At 48.7% G+C, this 19,470-nt stretch overlaps 1 protein-coding gene across 1 annotated transcript in view; it reads left to right on the plus strand.

Annotated features, from left to right (window-relative positions):
• Positions 1–19,470, plus strand: part of POLR2A (RNA polymerase II subunit A) — a 39,694-nt gene that overhangs the window by 10,751 nt on the left and 9,473 nt on the right. Inside the window, exons 5-16 of the mRNA XM_030186343.1 lie at positions 20–463; positions 625–845; positions 9,311–9,443; positions 10,597–10,721; positions 11,250–11,460; positions 11,565–11,774; positions 11,886–12,054; positions 16,915–17,009; positions 17,127–17,330; positions 17,428–17,650; positions 18,121–18,304; positions 18,705–18,876. Coding sequence (XP_030042203.1) covers positions 20–463; positions 625–845; positions 9,311–9,443; positions 10,597–10,721; positions 11,250–11,460; positions 11,565–11,774; positions 11,886–12,054; positions 16,915–17,009; positions 17,127–17,330; positions 17,428–17,650; positions 18,121–18,304; positions 18,705–18,876 — 2,391 coding nt within the window. The remainder of the gene's footprint in view (positions 1–19; positions 464–624; positions 846–9,310; positions 9,444–10,596; positions 10,722–11,249; positions 11,461–11,564; positions 11,775–11,885; positions 12,055–16,914; positions 17,010–17,126; positions 17,331–17,427; positions 17,651–18,120; positions 18,305–18,704; positions 18,877–19,470) is intronic.

Raw genomic sequence — 19,470 nt, forward strand, 5'->3', positions numbered from 1 at the left:
CCCCATGCTTTCTTCCTAGGGCCACGGTGGCTGTGGTCGCTACCAGCCCCTCATCAGACGCTCGGGCCTGGAACTGTACGCAGAGTGGAAACACGTGAACGAGGACTCTCAAGAGAAGAAGATCCTTCTCAGCCCCGAGCGGGTGCACGAGATCTTCAAGCGCATCTCAGATGAAGAGTGCTTTATTCTGGGTATGGAACCCAAGTACGCCCGTCCCGAATGGCTCATAGTCACTGTGCTGCCGGTCCCTCCGCTGTCTGTCCGACCCGCTGTTGTCATGCAGGGCTCTGCCAGAAACCAGGATGACCTGACGCACAAGCTGGCCGACGTAGTGAAGATTAACAACCAGCTCCGCCGTAATGAGCAGAACGGTGCAGCGGCTCATGTCATTGCAGAGGACGTTAAACTCTTGCAGTTCCACGTGGCCACGATGGTGGACAACGAGCTGCCAGGCCTGCCCAGGGTAAGGGAGAAGCTGATACGGGAGCAGTGTAGTTGCTTCTCCTGGATGTAGTCTATATTTCTGTGCAGTTTTGTTGACTATGGTTAACCAAAATATTAATAGCTTTGCTATTAATACAGCATAAGACCTAGATATAATTTTGATCTTTCATACATCCACAGGCCATGCAGAAATCCGGTCGACCCTTGAAGTCCCTCAAACAGCGGCTGAAGGGCAAGGAAGGGCGAGTGCGGGGTAACCTGATGGGCAAGCGTGTGGATTTCTCAGCCCGGACAGTTATTACCCCAGACCCCAATCTTTCCATCGATCAAGTAGGGGTGCCGCGCTCCATTGCTGCCAATATGACCTTCCCAGAAATTGTCACACCCTTCAACATTGACAGGTGAGAGAATGACAGCTTCTTTGGGGGTGGGGGGGGGGTGGAAGGGATGGAGGTCTGGAGCATACATGGTGTCTCAATTCTCACGTTTCTAGTCTGTCATGGGTTAAAGTTTACTAGTGCTTTAGAATGTATAGTAACGTAGTAGATGACGGCGGATAAGTACGGTCCATCCAATCTGCCCAACAAGATAAACTCATAAGATATGCTAACATATATTTGATCCTGATTTGCCCTTGCCATTTTCAGGGCACAGACCATAGAAGTCTGCCCAACACTGACTTTTGCTTTCCAGTTACTGGTGGTACTGGATTTATAATCAATACTAAATGTGTTTGATTTCATGCCTTCTATACAGGATTCCTTTGTGTTTGTCCCATGTATTTTTGAATTCCGTTACTGTTTTTATCTCCACGACCTCTCGGGGGGGGGGGGGGGGGGGGGGAGAGGGGGCATTCCAGGTATCTACCACCCTGTGTATGAAAAAGTAATTCCTGAGACCTGTCTTCCCCCACCCCGCAACCTCTGTTCATGTCCTCTAGTTCGGCCACCTTCCCATCTCCGGAAAAGGTTTGTAAATTTAATACCTTTTCAAATATTTGAGCGTCCGTATCGTATGTACCGCCAGAGCACAGCTGGAGCGTACACTTCATTTACCTTCTTCACACCACCTCTGTGATGTATGAAGCGTACCCAAATGATTCTCTCACAACCGATTATCAAGTCAGCAACTTCTCATTTTTTTTCTTCACTCCAAACAGCAATTAATAAGGGAAAGCAGAGTGCAAGCAGCTACTAATACTTAGAAAAGATTAGAATTGGGAAGAACTAGCAAAAACCTGGCTCCCCAGAGGATCACCAGATCCTCCCACAGGGGCTAATGTGTTCTCTCATTTTGTATTTTTTTCACCCATCTCTCTATCATAGTAACATAGTAAATGACGGCAGAAAAAGACCTGCACGGTCCATCCAGTCTGCCCAACAAGACAAACTCATATGTGCTACTTCCTCAGCGACCCTCCAGACCGGTCAAGACGCGTGGGTTATGTACTCCTACCAGCAGAGGGAGACTGAGAAAACACTGAGCTTTGAACACTGCCTATATAACCTGTGCAGTACATACAGTAGCCAGTATTTTCTCAGTCTCAGCAGAGGTAGAAGGACAGCCTGTGCAGTCTTCAATAGTCTGGTGAGGTAGCTTTGATTTTAGGAATTAAGGAGTTTGGTTTTCTTTCAGGGGAGTTTTATCCCTTAAGGATCCTGTACGTGGTTTGCCGGAAAAAAAAAAAAAAAAAAGTGCTTCGGGGCCCTGGGTCCGGTGGGGCCCAGTAGTTCCCCCTGGGGTGTTACACCTGCTTTGGCGGGTCCCTCCCCCTGTGCTGCTCTCCAGTACTGGGTTACTGGCAGCTTTGTGCCTCGGCTGCTGTCTGTGTACTGCAGCCTTGAGAGCCTTGCAATTTTCAGCTGCCAGACCTGTTTCCTGTCTCTTTAAGAGAGATATATTTATTTATTTGGTACGGAACGAACGGCAGTTCTTTTCCGTCATAGTAGCGAGAGAGCAGTGTTGCTGGAGCCTGTCTGACATTGGGGCCGGTAAGGGGAAGCGCTGGCTTTACCTTTATAGTTATGGCGGGCAAACTACTCCGTTGTCGCGCGTGCTCGCGCCGGGGCATCGAATCGCCGGGTGGTCAGTGTCGGTTGTGCGGCGAGCCCAAACGGGTGGAGGCAGTTCCTCCGGAGTTAACCGCGGAAGTCCCGGCATTATCGACGGCCCCTTTAGCAGCGGCAACTCAAGCGGGTCCGGCATCGGCGCTTTCAGTTTCGGCGGGAACGGCCGCCATTTTGAATTCAGCACGATGTGCAGAGGCTTCTGTGGTTGAGACAGTTTCTCCCGTGGGGACAAACAAAGTGCCTAATGAGGGTCCAGGAGGGGTTAGCTTTCCTCCAGAGTTTGTATGGACTCTTTTCCAGGCTTGGAAATCGGCCCCCCCCCCAGGGAGTGGAGGGGGTTAGTCCCGTGCTGCCTAAAAGACCCCGGATAGAGTGGACAGAGGATGAGGAATGTCTGTCTCAGGTGGGCACGGAAGGCCCATTTAGTGATGGGGGAGAGTCTGAGGGGTTTGAGGGTCCGGTAGATCCGGTGGACTCCCTTCCTGGAGAAGATCCCTCAGTAGTTAGGATTTTTCATAGGGATGAGCTTTCGGAGCTCATTGATCAGGTCACAGCTACCCTTAAATTTAATCCTGAGGTGGCGTCAGGTGAATCTGGGCAGGATCCCTTGGTGAAAGGCATTCAGCGTAGAGCGCGGACCTTCCCTATGAACAAGGATCTCAGGGAGATGATTTCCCAGGAATGGGATTCGCCAGATTCGCCGTGTAAGGTTTCTAAGGCGATGGCGAGACTTTATCCCCTGCCGCAGGAGGATAGGGATTCCCTTAAGGCTCCTACGGTAGATGCAGTGGTTACAGCGGTTACTAAAGCGACGGCTATCCCAGTAGATGGTGGGGCCGCACTCCGTGAACCCCAGGATAGGAGATTGGAAGCATTTCTTAAGCGAAGCTTCGACTTGTCGGCGCTGGCTCTCCAGGCCTCGGTGTGTGGGGGCCTGGTGGCGCGGGCGTGTTTTCGCTGGGCCGAGAAGCTCCTGGATGATCCCGGGGAGTTTGGGACCTCGGGTTTACAGGATTTAGCCAAGTTGGAGATGGGTTCGTCTTTTTTGTCCTACGCACTGTATGATTTGTTGCGTGCGTCGGCTAAAAATATGGCTATGATAGTGGGAGCGCGTAGGGCTCTATGGTTAAGAGGTTGGGTCGCGGATGCGGCCTCTAAGGCTAAGTTGTGTTCTCTTCCCTTCAAGGGTTCTAGGCTTTTTGGCGAAGAGTTGGATAAGTTAGTGAAAGGCCTTACTGAGGCAAAGGTGCCTCGACTCCCGGATTTTCGTCCCAAGCTGGGAGTTAGGGGTAATTCCTCTCGAGGTAGATTTAGTGAGGCTCGACGGTATAGGCCTGGTAGGTTTAGTGGGGCCTCTAGAGGTAGGTTTTTCCAGCGCACCCAGTCCTTTCGCGGGAGTCGTCGCGGAGGCCGGGGCTCGTTCGGGGGAGGTCAGCCCTCGGGGCGGATTGCCCAATGAAGGTGTGCGGACCCAGGTTCTGGTGCGTGTAGGAGCTCGGCTGAGTCAGTTTTACCAGAACTGGGTCCACATCACATCAGATCAGTGGGTTCTCGAAGTGGTTCGAGATGGTTATGCCCTGGAGTTCGAGACCTCCCCGCCCGAACGGTTTCTGGAGTCCCCTTGTCACTCGAGGCTCAAGAGAGCAGCAGTACGAGACACGTTGCGTCGTCTGCTCAGTCTGGGAGCAGTGATCCCTGTTCCGCCCGCTCAGCAACGCTCGGGGTGTTACTCAGTTTACTTTGTGGTGCCAAAGAAGGAGGATGCCTTTCGGCCTATTTTGGATCTAAAGCGAGTCAATGCAGCGCTCAAAGTTCCCTCTTTTCACATGGAGACCTTGCGGTCGGTCATTGTTGCAGTCCGGCAGGGAGAGTTTCTAACGTCTCTGGACTTGACGGAGGCGTATCTTCACATTCCCATTCGAGCGGCACACCAGCGTTTCTTCGCTTTGTAGTTTTGGGGAAGCACTTTCAGTTTTGTGCCCTGCCCTTCGGTCTGGCAACTGCGCCCCGCACCTTTTCCAAGGTCATGGTGGTGGTGGCGGCAGCGTTGCGTCGGCAGGGTAGTGCACCCGTATCTAGACGATTGGTTGATTCGGGCCAAGTCCCGGGAGGAGAGCGAGGGGGCGACGTCGCGTGTGGTACAGTTTCTCCAGTCTCTGGGCTGGGTGGTGAATTTCAGCAAGAGTCAGTTGGTACCTTCGCAGGCTCTGGAGTATCTGGGGGTTCTCTTCGATACGAGGTCGGGCCGAGTGTTTTTGCCTCCCCCGAGAATCAGCAAGTTGCAGGACCTGATTCGGCGGTTTCTTGCACTGCCGTCCCCGACGGCCCGGGCTTACCTGCAAGTTCTGGGGATGATGGCGGCGACCATAGAGGTAGTTCCTTGGGCCCGGGCGCACATGCGTCAGCTTCAGTCCTCTCTCCTCAGTCGGTGGGCTCCCCTGTCGCAGGAGTTGGAGGTACGGCTGCCGATGTCGCCGGTTGTCCGCCGCAGCCTCCGTTGGTGGCTCAGAACTTGCAATCTGGAGAAGGGAATGCCGTTGGAGTCCCCTCAGTGGGTGGTTCTTGTCACAGACGCAAGCCTGCTAGGATGGGGAGCGCATTGTCTCGGTCAGGTAGCGCAGGGGCGGTGGTCCCAGGCGGAAGCAAGGTGGTCCATCAACCGGTTGGAGACTCGGGCCATTCGGTTGGCTCTTCAGAGTTTTCAGTCAATGCTTCTCCACAAGGCAGTCAGAGTGCTCTGCGACAATGCCACAGCCGTGGCCTATGTCAATCGGCAAGGGGGCACAAAGAGTCAGGCGGTCGCGGAGGAGGCGGCACTGTTATGCCACTGGGCGGAAGGTCATCTTCAGGCGCTCTCGGCGGCTCATGTGGCCGGGGTGGACAATGTAGACGCAGATTTTTTGAGCCGGCATACTCTGGATCCCGGAGAGTGGTCTCTGCATCAGGCGGTGTTCGGCCGAATTGTGTCGGTTTGGGGTATGCCAGTTATGGATCTGATGGCCACGGCGCGCAATGCCCAAGTCCCCAGGTTTTTCAGTCGTTGGAGAGATCCGCGTGCGGAGGGTCTCGACGCTCTGCTGTTACCCTGGCCGCAGGGATTGCTGTATGTGTTTCCTCCGTGGCCGTTGGTAGGTCGAGTAATTCAGCGCATCGAGCGGCACTCAGGCCGGGTAATTTTGATAGCTCCAAACTGGCCGCGTCGACCGTGGTACGGAGATCTGGTGCGGTTGGCGATCGCGAAGCCCCTTCAGTTGTCGGAAACGGTACTCTTGTGTCAAGGTCCGATAGTTATGCCAGACCCGGCTCGGTTCTCACTTATGGCTTGGCTCTTGAGAGGCACAGGTTGAGGAAGAAAGGGTTTTCTGCCAGAGTCATTGATACAATGTTGAAGTCCCGCAGAACCTCCACCTCTTTGGCGTATGTTCGCGTTTGGAGATTGTTTGAGCACTGGTGTGCAGAGCGGACGGTGATGCCTTTTCGTTCCTCGGTGGCAGAGGTGTTGGAATTTTTGCAGGATGGTTTGGACAGGGGTCTGGCCTTGGCTACCTTGAAGGTTCAGGTGGCAGCGTTGTCATGTTTTCGGGGGAAGGTTCAGGGGAAGTCCATTGCTTCTATTCCGGAGGTTGTTCGTTTTTTGAAGGGTGTGAAGTTGTTGCGGCCGCCTCGTCGGCGGTTGGTTCCCCCGTGGGATTTGAATCTCGTTTTAGATGCCTTAGTCAGTCCTCCATTTGAACCTTTGGTTGCGGCTTCCTGCAAAGATCTTTCCTTGAAGGCGGTTTTTCTGGTAGCTATTACCTCAGCTCGGAGAGTCTCGGAATTGCAGGCTTTGTCGTGTAGAGAGCCCTTTCTGTCTTTTTCCAAGGAAAGGGTGTCTTTGAGGCCGGTGCCTTCCTTTTTGCCAAAGGTGGTATCAGAGTTTCATGTTAATCAGGTCATTTCGTTGCCTGTTTTAGGTAACTTGGAGGGAGATTCGGAACAGCGTCGGCTGGCGAAGTTGGATGTTCGTCGCATCTTGCGGTGTTATCTGTCTAGAACTCAGGAATTCAGAGTGTCGGATCGTTTGTTCGTGCTTCATGGTGGCCCAAAAAGGGGCGCAGCGGCGTCCAAGGCGACTATAGCAAGATGGTTGAAGGAGGCGATTGCGTCGGCCTATTTGGTGAAGGGCCGTGAGGTTCCTAAGGGGTTTTCTGCTCATTCTACCAGAGCAGTTGCGGCCTCCTGGGCGGAGAATAGTATGATTCCGCCTTCAGATATTTGTCGGGCGGCGGTTTGGTCTTCGTTGCATTCGTTTGTGAAGCATTATAGGATTGATGTGCATGCGAAGGAAGAGGCGAGTTTTGGAGCAGCAGTGTTGACCTCTGGCCTTCGTAGATCCCGCCCATAAGGTATTTACTGCTTTGGTACGTCCCACGCGTCTTGACCGGTCTGGAGGGTCGCTGAGGAAGGTGAAATTAGATCTTACCTGCTAATTTTCTTTCCTCTAGACCCTCCAGACCGGTCAAGGGCCCGCCCAGATATACTGTAGGCCAGGGGGTAGTTTTTCGGTGAGCATTTCTTGGCAGCTGATTGTCATAATCTCAGACTCTTGTTACCAGGTTTTGGCTGGTCTGGGTCTGGTGCAGGTGTGGCGTTGCAGATAGTCCACCTGTGGAAGCACGAATTGACAGTCTTTACAATGCAAATAAAAGAAACAGTGATTGTTCTTGCAGTTGGCGGAAGCCATGTACAGGGTTGCTAGTTAAAGTTCAAGTTGTGTTTTTTGTTACTCTGCTTTGTGAGTGGCATACTGGCTACTGTATGTACTGCACAGGTTATATAGGCAGTGTTCAAAGCTCAGTGTTTTCTCAGTCTCCCTCTGCTGGTAGGAGTACATAACCCACGCGTCTTGACCGGTCTGGAGGGTCTAGAGGAAAGAAAATTAGCAGGTAAGATCTAATTTCACCTTTTTGTGTATGCCCTACTTTGATTTGTTCATGTCCTCTTCAGGGCACAGACCGTATAAGTCTGCCCAGCACTATCCCCACCTCCCAACCACTAGTCCCGCCTCCCACCACCGGTTCTGGCACAGACCGTATAAGTCTGCCCAGCACCATCCCCGCCTCCCAACCACCAGTCCCGCCTCCCAACCACCGGTTCTGGCACAGACCGTATAAGTCTGCCCAGCACTATCCCCGCCTTCCAACCACCAGCCCCGCCTCCCAACCACCGGCTCTGGCACAGACCGTACAAGTCTGCCCAGCACTATCCCCGCCTCCCAACCACCAGCCCCGCCTCCCAACCACCGGCTCTGGCACAGACCGTACAAGTCTGCCCAGCACTATCCCCGCCTCCCAACCTCCAGTCCCGCCTCCCAACCACCAGCTCTGGCACAGTCCGTATAAGTCTGCCCAGCACTATCCCCGCCTCCCAACCACCAGCCCCGCCTTCCACCACCGGCTCTGGCACAGACCGTATAAGTCTGCCCAGCACTATCCCCGCCTCCTGCCACCGACTCTGCCACCCAATCTCGGCTATCCCTCCTTCTCATCTGCCTATCTATACTTTCCACCTATCATCCTTCCCAAGTTTCAGAATAATCTTTCCCACTTTTTACCCCGTTTCTTTGTCCTGTCCAGCTACAGCTCATTGCTCTAAATTCCTAACGTTCCTGAGTCAGCTCCTGGTACCTTCCTTTATCTCCTTAAAATACAACTAAGGGCCAGATAACGTCACTCTGCCTCCTGTCATTAAATCACCTTGTGCAAAACTTCCTAGCCCACGCACTCAGCAGATGCCGCAACTTTCATGAGTGGGTTCTCGAGCTCACATTTGCCAGAGATCTTTCAGTGCTGGAGTTCCCTGGAGATTGACCTATTTGCGATGGCTGACCATACCAGATGGCCACAGATTGGTCTGACATTTTTGCTATCCACTGAGGCAGACGCTATGCTACCTTTTTTTCCCTCTATACAGCTAATTCCTTATTTCTTTTGTCCAAACAATATATTTTGGTGCCCGTGGTCTATGGTCTTGGATCCTTAAATAAAAAATCAACCTGTTTGCAGTTTCTGGGTTCAAGGGGTTTTCCCATAACCTATTTCTCCCTTTTTACCCTTGGCTTGGCCATCAGTGTGGCTGCCTTATGCAACTTGTCCGGGGGAGAAAGCTAGGTTACCTGTAACAGGGGTTTTTCCATGAACAGCAGAATAACCCCGCCACATAACCCCTCTTTAACCTCCCCTGTGGTTGAATTCTCTACTGTTCTTCAGCAGTGGGAATGACTGGTAAGTAGGGTGACAAGTGGTATTGACCACTGAGGTGCCCTCTGCACATGCCCAGAAAGATTTTTGGATCTTTTTGGGCTTCTCTGGACCAGATCCAGTCGGTGCTATCAGGTGGTGACACCACCTGTGTGGCTGGCTGGAGTGGAGGAGTAGCGTAATGGTTTAGTACAGTGGCTTGAGAAACAGGGGAGCCGAATTTGATTCCTACTGCAGCTCCTTGTGACTCCGAGCAAGTCGCTTAACCCTCCATTGCCCTGGGTACAAAATTATGTATATAATATGTAAACTGCTTTGATTTTTAACCACAGAAAGGCGGAATACCAAATCCCATCCCCTTTCCCTTAGCCTACTGTCAGTGGAGAACCTCCATTACAAGTGAGCAACCTAGCTTGCTCATGGCTTTTTAAGTAGGGCAAAATTTTGCTCTTGAGCTTAAATGTCTGAACTGAGTTATGAGCTTAAGCTCCCTTACAGTGCTTTTTAGGCTGGTGAGTTATTTGCATTGACTGTGGTTTGTGGCACGTTTCTTCTCAGGCTTCAGGAATTGGTGCGCCGGGGAAACAGCCAGTACCCAGGAGCCAAGTACATCATCCGGGACAATGGCGATAGAATCGATCTACGCTTCCACCCCAAGCCAAGTGATCTGCACTTACAGATAGGCTACAAGGTGAGCAACAGATGTCATGCAGAATAGTGCACAGTGCAGCACGTCACCTGAGACCTCTTTTAGTTAACACGGGGGAAGGATGTGAGCCCCTAGGCAGTCGCCTACACTCTGAATTCTGTGCACAAACTAATTCAGTCTCTAGGGCCTGCCAGTTACACAGCCTCTACTACAAGCTCTGAGCTACAGCCTATCTCGCCTGCCCAGTCCGGGTCGTGAGGCAGCCCGCTGTAAGCTCTTCACTGCGTACTGTTGCTCCATGGCTATTACAGTTGTTTTGCTTTCCCATGGACATGTTAATATAGTAATTGAAAAAAAAAAATCAAGCTGGAGGCCAAGTCCATACACTCTCTAACTAGGTATCACAAAAAAGTATATGCAGTGTTTTTCCATACTCTGCTTATTAGAAGACTATACCTTGGTAGATGGACAAACATAACCATTATGGATACTCTTGTGGGAAGCTCCTTGTAACCTCAGGCAAGTCACTTAACTCTTCCACTGCCTCAGGCAGGGGGGACAAAATTCCCTGGACCCAGGCCTCCAAGGGGGGGCCCGGCGCTGCAGTCCCTGGTCTTACCCGCCTGCACTCGGCCCTGTCGACAGCCCCTCTCCGTCCGCCACCAGGCCCCCTGCATTCAAATCGATTCGGCAGCGCCTCACCTCCGTGTGAAAGCGCAGCGGCAGATCGCCTCCCTTCGGGCCTTCCCTACCTGTGTCCTGCCCTTGCGGAAACAGGAAGTTACATCAGACGAGGGTGGGACACAGGGAGGGAAGGCCTGAAGGGAGGCAATCTGCCGCTGTGCTTTCACACAGAGGTGAGGCACTGCCGAATCGATTTGAATGCAGGGGGCCCGATGGCGGACGGAGAGGGGCTGTCGACGGAGCCGCGGGCGGGTGAGACCAGGGACTGCGGTGTCGGGCGGCCCGAGTAGCAATTGGGAGGGGGGGGGGGGCGGCAGCGGCCCGGGCCTGGCTCAGTCTCTTGGCGGCCCTGGCCTCAGGTACTGCAAAGTTAGATATAAGCTTTGCATGTCTGAATATAATTTGCTTTGATCGACTACTGAAAAAGCGTGAACTAAATAAAAACGAAAATCTTGAGAGTTTTGGTTGCTCCTCATGACTTGTAATCGAATCCTTTTTTGTCCCTCTGCAGGTGGAGAGGCACATGTGTGATGGGGACATAGTTATCTTCAACCGTCAACCCACATTGCACAAAATGTCTATGATGGGACACAGGGTGCGCATTCTACCCTGGTCCACATTCAGGCTGAATCTCAGGTAACAACAACCCTCTCCTCTAGGTGGACATGAAAATACTGGGTACACGGTTAATATCCCAATCAAACCAGCTTACATATTAAGCTCACATCATTGGTGTGACTTAACCTAATGTGTTCTGCTAAGTCTTAGAGGGGGTGCGTAATCTAGATTGTTACTGGATTTGCTTTGATATGGATGGAATCCGTTGCTTTAGTAAAGGTGGTTCTACAGTATTTTTATTCTTTGTAAAGGAATATCAGAGCGGTTTACATCAAATTACACCTAAAAATAACAATATCAGGGTTCTGATCTGGGGTATTCGGTGTAAAGTAGGTGAAGAACCTGGAGTCGAGCCACAGTTTTGCTTCAAGAGGTGGGGTATTTTTGTACCTGTAACTGGAGAAATCAAGTGTATCTGTGCATCTTCCATGCAAATGATTTAATAAAAGTAAAAAATAAAAAGTTTAGAATGCAATAAAGAACTAAAATAGAGAAAGGACACATGAAGTATGCTCGCTGATTGGCTTGTTTTCCTATTGTGCGTAGTGTGACGACACCATACAATGCAGATTTTGACGGGGATGAGATGAACCTCCATCTGCCACAGTCTCTGGAGACACGGGCAGAGATCCAGGAACTGGCCATGGTGCCCAGGATGATCGTCACACCCCAGTCCAACCGGCCTGTCATGGGTATTGTGCAGGACACGTTGACAGCTGTTCGTAAATTCACCAAGCGGGATGTCTTCCTGGAGAGGGTGAGGAAAAGGGAGAGCTTAACACACCAGCCTTTAAAGTTCTAATGGAGGGGCTGAGGGATGGTCCTAGGTTTACTGTTACCGTCTTCGCTTGATTCTTACAGGGTGAAGTGATGAATTTGCTCATGTTTTTGTCCACCTGGGATGGCAAAGTTCCTCAGCCTGCAATCTTGAAGCCACGTCCACTTTGGACAGGGAAACAGATCTTCTCCTTGATCGTACCTGGGCATATCAACTGCATCCGAACCCACAGCACCCACCCTGATGATGAGGACAGTGGTCCTTACAAGCATATATCCCCTGGAGATACCAAGGTAATATATTACTGCTGTATTCCCCTCTTCTTTGCAGGTTATCTGAGCATATTCTGAGTCTTTGTCATTTCTCTGTAACTGAGGTTTCCCCATTCCATGCTTCATCTCCAGGTCATTGTGGAGAATGGTGAGCTTATCATGGGTATCCTGTGCAAGAAGTCCCTGGGGACATCAGCTGGGTCCTTGGTCCATATCTCCTATCTGGAAATGGGTCATGATGTGACTCGCCTTTTCTACTCCAATATCCAGACTGTCATCAACAACTGGTTGCTGATTGAAGGTTAGTACCTGGAGTGGTTGCAGAATGCAATCATTTTTTTACTACTACTAATTTCTGTAGTGCCGCTGAATGTGTGTAGCACCGTACACATATGTGGATAAATTAAATCTTGCTTGCTAGTTTTCTATAGTCGCCCCAGAACTTGCAGGTGTTTTGACCATTGGCTGGCAGGTGGTGATAGGAAAACAATGTAGTGTGCTAAAAGGCCACTGTGCAACTCTGGCATGTCAGTATTTTTCTATCTCCAGCAGGTGGAAGTTGGTTTGCAGTGCAGATTCTGGACTAAGGTTGTTGAGGCTATACCTGGACCAATTAGCTGGTGGCCAGTTGAGCTCAGGGGTCCACTGGGCAAATGGTAGTCTGCAAAGGATACACCCAGCGGTCTGGGTCATCTTCCACCCCCCCCCCCCCCTTCCACCTTCATTCTGCTGGAAATAATTAAAATTTGAGAAGTTTCAGTTGGAAAGAGGGAGAAGGTCTTTCAGCAGACAACCCATCTGGATAAGCCACTTGCCTTCTGTCTCCTGGAGGGCTCCAGTGGAACACAGTATGCTCCCACCGGCGTGGAACACCTGTTTCCATGTTGCTTCTCTCCTATTTTCTTCAAGGGGAAAGGATACAGTGTGCTGCTGGCTGAGTGCAGTTGCAGGCACCTGTTTCTACGTTGCTTCTCTTACCAATGAGGTTTCAGTTGCCGATGCTTATTTGTTCACTTTGCACAGTGGTTTCCTTTTTGGCCTGGCTGGTCTCTCTGAGGCACTTACTTTGATGTTGGTTCTGGCTGAATCTGTGAAGCAGGGATCATCCTATGTGTTGTGCTGGACCATGTCAGGACTTAACATTCCAACCCTCCACAGTCATAGCTGGAAGCCCCAAACCATGGGAAACATTGGTGGATAACGATTCTTTGGCCTTGGAACATGAGATAGGTGGCCGGAACAGCTAGTCCTGCCCATGACTGTCCCTTGGAAAGCACAGGAATGACAGCCATTTTGCCTTCCTGCATTTCCTCAGAAGCTGTGCACCATGCAAACCAGGCTTCCCATTCATGTAGGAGGGGGAGGGGGACAGTCTGGTTACAATACAGTCTTCAAAGGTGACTGAGCCTCTGGGAGGGGATTTTCCATTCTTCCTGGGCTTTCCTTCTGCATCAGCTTTTTTTTTTTTTTTTTTTCAGGTTACCAGATAAAGGTTTTTTTTTTTTTTTTTTGTCTTGAGATACCTCCAGTCCGTTTGTAATTTTCTGGCCTTCTCTACTCACCACATTTCTTGTTTCCCTTTTGGATTACTGCAACTCCTAAACATCTTCATTTACAGATTCTTCAAAATTTCTGCTGCTCGCTTCCGGTGTAATTCCCAAAAGAGATCACGTGTCTCCACTTCTCAGCAGACTAAACTGGCTCCCTATTAATTACCATAGTTGGTTTGAAGTACTCTGCTTGACCCACAAAATGCTTCATGTAGGAACCCCTCTATATATCTCCTCGGTCATTATCCCTTATGCACCTAATTGCCTAATAAATCTCCGTTTGTTGGATGCCCACCGTTTAATTCTTTCCTCAGCAAAAAAAAAAAAGAAATCATGTTATGAATCTGTCCAAGCTGCCTTTATTCATTGGTCCAGAACGGGCCTACATTTAAAACTGTTTCAACAATTTTATTGATGTTGACAACAACATTCATCATAAGTCAACAAATTCAGCTTACAGCCATGTCTCATAATTAACAAGTAAAGCTAAGGAATACACCAAGTTCGCCATCAACATTTATCCCTCCCCCCCCCCAACTTCCCTGATTCCTCCCCCTTCCAATTATATAAACACTCATTGGAGTTATTTAACAATAACAGCTTCCAACACCTTCTGTCCTCTAAATAGAGGACCCTAAGAGAACTACTTTCAAACTGCAAAACTACTACTACTACTATTAAGCATTTCTATAGCGCTACAAGGCGTACGCAGCGCTGCACAAACAGAAGAAAGACAGTCCCTGCTCAAAGAGCTATGTAATAAAAGTGAGCCAAGTATAGGACAATCAAGCCATTGTGACATCACTGATGAGGTTGGCTCTTATTGGTGGCCTGAGGCATTATGACATCACAATATCACCTCTGATTACTACTACTACTATTTAGCATTTCTATAGCGCTACAAGGCGTACGCAGCGCTGCACAAACAGAAGAAAGACAGTCCCTGCTCAAAGAGCTATGTAATAAAAGTGAGCCAAGTATAGGACAATCAAGCCATTGTGACATCACTGATGAGGTTGGCTCTTATTGGTGGCCTGAGGCATTATGACATCACAATATCACCTCTGATTACTACTACTACTACTACTATTTAGCATTTCTATAGCGCTACAAGGCGTACGCAGCGCTGCACAAACAGAAGAAAGACAGTCCCTGCTCAAAGAGCTTACAATCTAATCAGGACAGACAGGACAAATAAGGGAAAAAAGGACAAAGAGCAGCAAGATTCCGGAATCTCAAAGACTACTACTACTACTACTATTTAGCATTTCTATAGCGCTACAAGGCGTACACAGCGCTGTACAAACATAGAAGAAAGACAGTCCCTGCTCAAAGAGCTTACAATCTAATAGACAAAAAAATAAAGTAAGCAAATATATCCCCACCTCCCTAAACCGGCACTTCTCCGTAGCCCAAGACCAACAACCCAGTCGAACCCCACCCCCACCTGTCTAAACCATTCCTAATAGCTTCCAGGTTCAACATTTAAAACTCTAAACCCCCTCCCTTTTTTTTTCTTCAAACTAATGTTTGGAGTGATTGTATTCTGTCCTTTCAATAACTGGTATTCCTTTTCTAATTAACATTAATTTTATTGTAAACCACTTTGGCACGTCTTTATAGAAAAGGTAGTAAATCAAAGCTTTTAGTAAACATGAACGTTGCATACCGAAGAGATCAAAGTCGGCTCTGTAAAAGTCCTTGGACAGCACTGTTTCTGATAAAGCTTCTACTGTTAAGTACTTAAGATTTGCACACTAAATAACTGGGATTTAGTCCTTTACGTTCAGCTTCCTCTGAGCTGGCACGGTCAGTGGCATTATAGTGTGATCTAATCGCTCTTACTTCATAGGGAAGATGTGGTATACTGTGGTTAGCAAAAAGCAGAATTACAGTGATTTAAACAGATCATTACACAGGAGAAGATCTCAAGTATCGTAAAATTTCTGAATTAAGAAAGTCTTAAGATTTTTATGAAACAAATAGGAGAATGTGTTTTTCACTCAAAGAATAGTTTAGCTCTGGAACTCATTGCAGTTAGTGTATTGAGTTTGAAAAAAGTTTGGACAAGTTCCTGGAGGAAAAGTCCATAGTCTGCTATTGAGAGATACATGGGGAAAAACACTGCTTGCCCAGGGATTGGTAGCATGGAATGTTGCTACTAACTGGGTTTCTGCCAGGGGGATTCACCACTATTGGAAGCAGGATAGTGGGCTAGATGAACCATTGGTCTGACCCAGTATGGCTATTCTTATGTTCTAAGTACTATTTTGAATAGCCTCCTCCACCCAATGATGGGGTCCTGGTCCATTCCTTGACACTTCGGATCAGGGGTTGGTTGGCCTTTTTTTGAGGAATGGACTGGAATCGTGTCTCGCCAGTGGATTCTGGACGTTATCAAAGAAGGATACAAGCTAGAATTCTCTTGCCCTATCACTGATTTCTTCTTGGAGTCCCCTTGCAGAGATCCTGTAAAGCAACTGGCCGTAGACAACTCTGAACCTGCTTGATCTGGACACAGTGACTCTAGTTCCAAGAGAGGAATGGGGAAAGGGCAGGTACTCCATTTATTTCATTGTGCCCAAGAAGGAAGATTCTTTTCATCCTAAATCTCGAAGACCAATCATTTCCTGTGAGTCTCACTTCAGTGCATCCAGAAGAAATTTAGAAGGCACCGAAGGCCTACTTCCATGTACCAGTTTGGCCTCCCCACCAATGATTTCTACGATTTGCAATTCTAGGTGGTCATTTCCAGTTCCGGGTGGTGCCCTTGGTCCGGCCACAGCTCCCAGATCACTTTCTAAAGTTATAGTACTGATGGCAGCCATAGCACACTCGCTAAAGGATATGATATCTTCAGCTTATATTCTTGTGGGTAGACAGCCCTCCTCATCTTTGAAAGCACATTCTATGAGGGGAGTGACCACCCCTTTGGGACTAGTATCTTCATTGGATATTGTAGAGCGACAACACGGTCCTCTTTGTACACCTTTTCAAAGCACTATTGCTCAGATGTTACAGCAAAAGAAGCTACCTTTTGGGAATTCTGTGGCTAGTGCTGGGGGGGGGGGGGGTGTCTCTGAATCCCTCTCCTCTTGAAGACTGCTTTGTTGCATCCCACAAGTTTTGGATTGATCTGGTTAGGATGCTAAGGAAGGATAAATTAAATATTACCTGCTAATTTTCTTTCCTTTAGTCCTACCAGATCAATCCAGATTGCCGCCTTAATTCAGAGAGACAATTTTGCGATAAAGCATCTTGTCTAAATTTTCAATTCTGGTTCTTTCTGGTTGAATCTTCAAGTGTATGATAACTCTTTTCCTTTTACAAGAATTTTAAGGACTGAAAAGCACGTTGGCTTCAGTAGGTGCAGAGTGTCCTTATATGACAATAGAGTTCTGTTTTTCTGTCTCCACCTGCTGGCCAACAGTTACAACAACTGCAAATTCTGGACTGATCTGGTGAGACTAAAGGAAAGAAAAGTAGCAGGTAAGATCTAATTTATCCATATGGTGCTGCAAGGTGGGAAAGGGTTTTGAGTGGGAAGCTGATAATGGATTATTATCAGTACCAGAATGTAGAATAATATGTATCTCTTCTCCCCTTCTCAGGTCACACAATTGGAATTGGAGACTCTATTGCTGATGCCAAGACCTACCAGGACATTCAGAACACTATTAAAAAAGCCAAACAAGATGTGATAGAGGTAGAAGAGACTTTTCAAAATCTCAAAATAATCTGGGTTGGGAAGGTCTCTAACAGCTGAAAAGTGAAACCCCAGAAATGTTTCCAGTATACATGAAAATATTTGTTCTCTTGCCAGGTGATTGAGAAAGCACACAACAATGAGCTTGAGCCCACACCAGGGAACACGCTGCGACAGACCTTTGAGAATCAGGTCAACCGCATTCTGAACGATGCTCGAGACAAGACTGGTTCTTCTGCCCAGAAGTCCCTGTCTGAGTACAATAACTTCAAGTCCATGGTGGTGTCGGGAGCCAAAGGCTCCAAGATCAATATCTCACAGGTGAGCCTGGAGTTTGGGCACGCACGCGATTAGAAGTTTGTACAATCCATCGGAGATAGCAGGCCTATAATCCTACTTGCTCATGTCTCGTTGCCAGGTTATCGCTGTGGTAGGACAGCAGAACGTAGAAGGCAAACGGATCCCCTTCGGCTTCAAGCACCGCACCCTGCCTCATTTCATCAAAGATGACTACGGCCCAGAGAGCAGGGGCTTTGTGGAGAACTCCTATCTGGCCGGGCTGACCCCCACAGAGTTCTTCTTTCACGCCATGGGAGGCAGAGAGGGACTGATCGACACAGCTGTGAAAACAGCTGAGACAGGTGAGCTGGTGTTTGCAGAGGATTCTTTGTGTTGGGTTTGTTTCACGCCGGGTGAGGAAGGGGGGTTGAGTTGATGTGAGTAACTTGTAAAACCTTTAGTGGACTGTTGTTGGGGGTCACAGGTATCTAACTCAGCTTAGATGAACCTCCCATAATTAAAACGTTGCCTCAAAAGACCACGTATTTAAGAATGTAAGCATGGGTAGATTTGGAGCATCTTAATCGCAGAAGCCAGTGACTGTCTACTGTAGCATAGTGGCGGCCTGGTAACTCATACTCCCTGTAGTAGGCCGCCTCAGTTGGGTCCCCGACACCTTTTCACGTTTGCGATTGCAGTGGTTTGTATCTTCTTTGAGAGTGGAATCCAGATGGCAAGGGAGGATAGTTTCCAACGCAGGGTCTGAAAAGTTACTGGAAACAGGCTGGGGTTTTTGGTTGTTTTTTTTAACCATGCTAGTCTCATCCATCAGGTTACATTCAGAGGCGTCTGATCAAGTCCATGGAGTCTGTGATGGTGAAGTATGATGCCACTGTGCGGAATTCCATCAACCAAGTAGTACAGCTACGTTACGGGGAGGATGGCCTTGCCGGGGAGAACGTTGAGTTTCAGAACTTGGCAACACTGAAGCCCTCCAACAAAGCTTTTGAGAAAAAGTGAGTTTTGAGAGTGTTTGCACTCCCTCCATTCTTCTTCCAACACGTATAGCAGCAATACTTGTTTCCATAGCATCCCACAGATCGATCCAGAGACGAGAAGGTTATTTCCCTCTACCAGCAGTGGGATATAACCCACTTGTCTCTGGATTGATCTGTTGGGACTAATGGAAAGAAAATGATCAGGTAAGGACTAATTTTACCATCTTAACTGGTGCCCTGTCCCCACCTTGGCTCCTAAACATCCTGGGAACTTCTGTGACATTACATAGGATGTGAGCTTGGCCCATTCCAGCGAACAATGTCATTTAGAAAGCCCATGCTTTAAATAAAATAAAAACCCTGCCCCTAAGTGTCCTAAGCTGTGGATGTTAACCCCTTGGCTTTTTCTTGTTTGCAGGTTTAAGTTTGATTTTACTAACGAACGAGCCCTGCGCCGTACGCTGCAGGAGGAGTTGGTGAAAGACGTTCTCAGTAATGCCCACATCCAAAACGAGCTGGAGAGCGAGTTTGACAAGATGAAAGAGGACCGCGAAGTTCTGCGGGTCATTTTCCCCACAGGGGACAGCAAGGTTAGGAGTTTGGCGGGAGAAGATGAGGTTGCTTTGTGTAAGATGGACAGGAAGACTTTTTGTTGCTGCTGTCTATCATAATTGAAGCTTCCAGGGCATGAATGTCAACTATTGGGTTCCAACTTCAGCAGCCACCCTTGCATGAACATTGGTTTGTAAAGCCTGCGGAATCTGGGTGTTTTGTGACTCCCTTGTTCACTGTGTTTTGCATTAGAAGAACTGGAGGGTGAGGGGGGCAAAAGGTTGAGGTCTTATTTATAGAAAGACTTGTCCATCCATTCCCCCCCCCCCCCCCCAAATCCCCATTATGTACATGGGAGAGAGGCATCTTTTCTGTTGTGCATATTCTTTAGATGTGGAACGCAGTTCTTAAATCTTACTTTGTCACTGTTAACCTTCCACTTCTACACAGATTACAGGAAAAAGAAGCCAGACATTGTCCAGGAAGTTACAGGGAAGAGAATTTTATGGTCAGAAATCAACCGTTATCCAGGAAGCTATGATAAGAGTTCATCAGAGAGCCAAGGGTATCTAAACCCTTTAGATGATATAAAAGTGCAAAATAATAACAGTAAACAAAATTAGTTTCTTCTT

Source organism: Microcaecilia unicolor, chromosome 14 (assembly GCF_901765095.1).
Source record: "Microcaecilia unicolor chromosome 14, aMicUni1.1, whole genome shotgun sequence".
NCBI classification, from domain to species: Eukaryota; Metazoa; Chordata; class Amphibia; order Gymnophiona; family Siphonopidae; genus Microcaecilia; species Microcaecilia unicolor.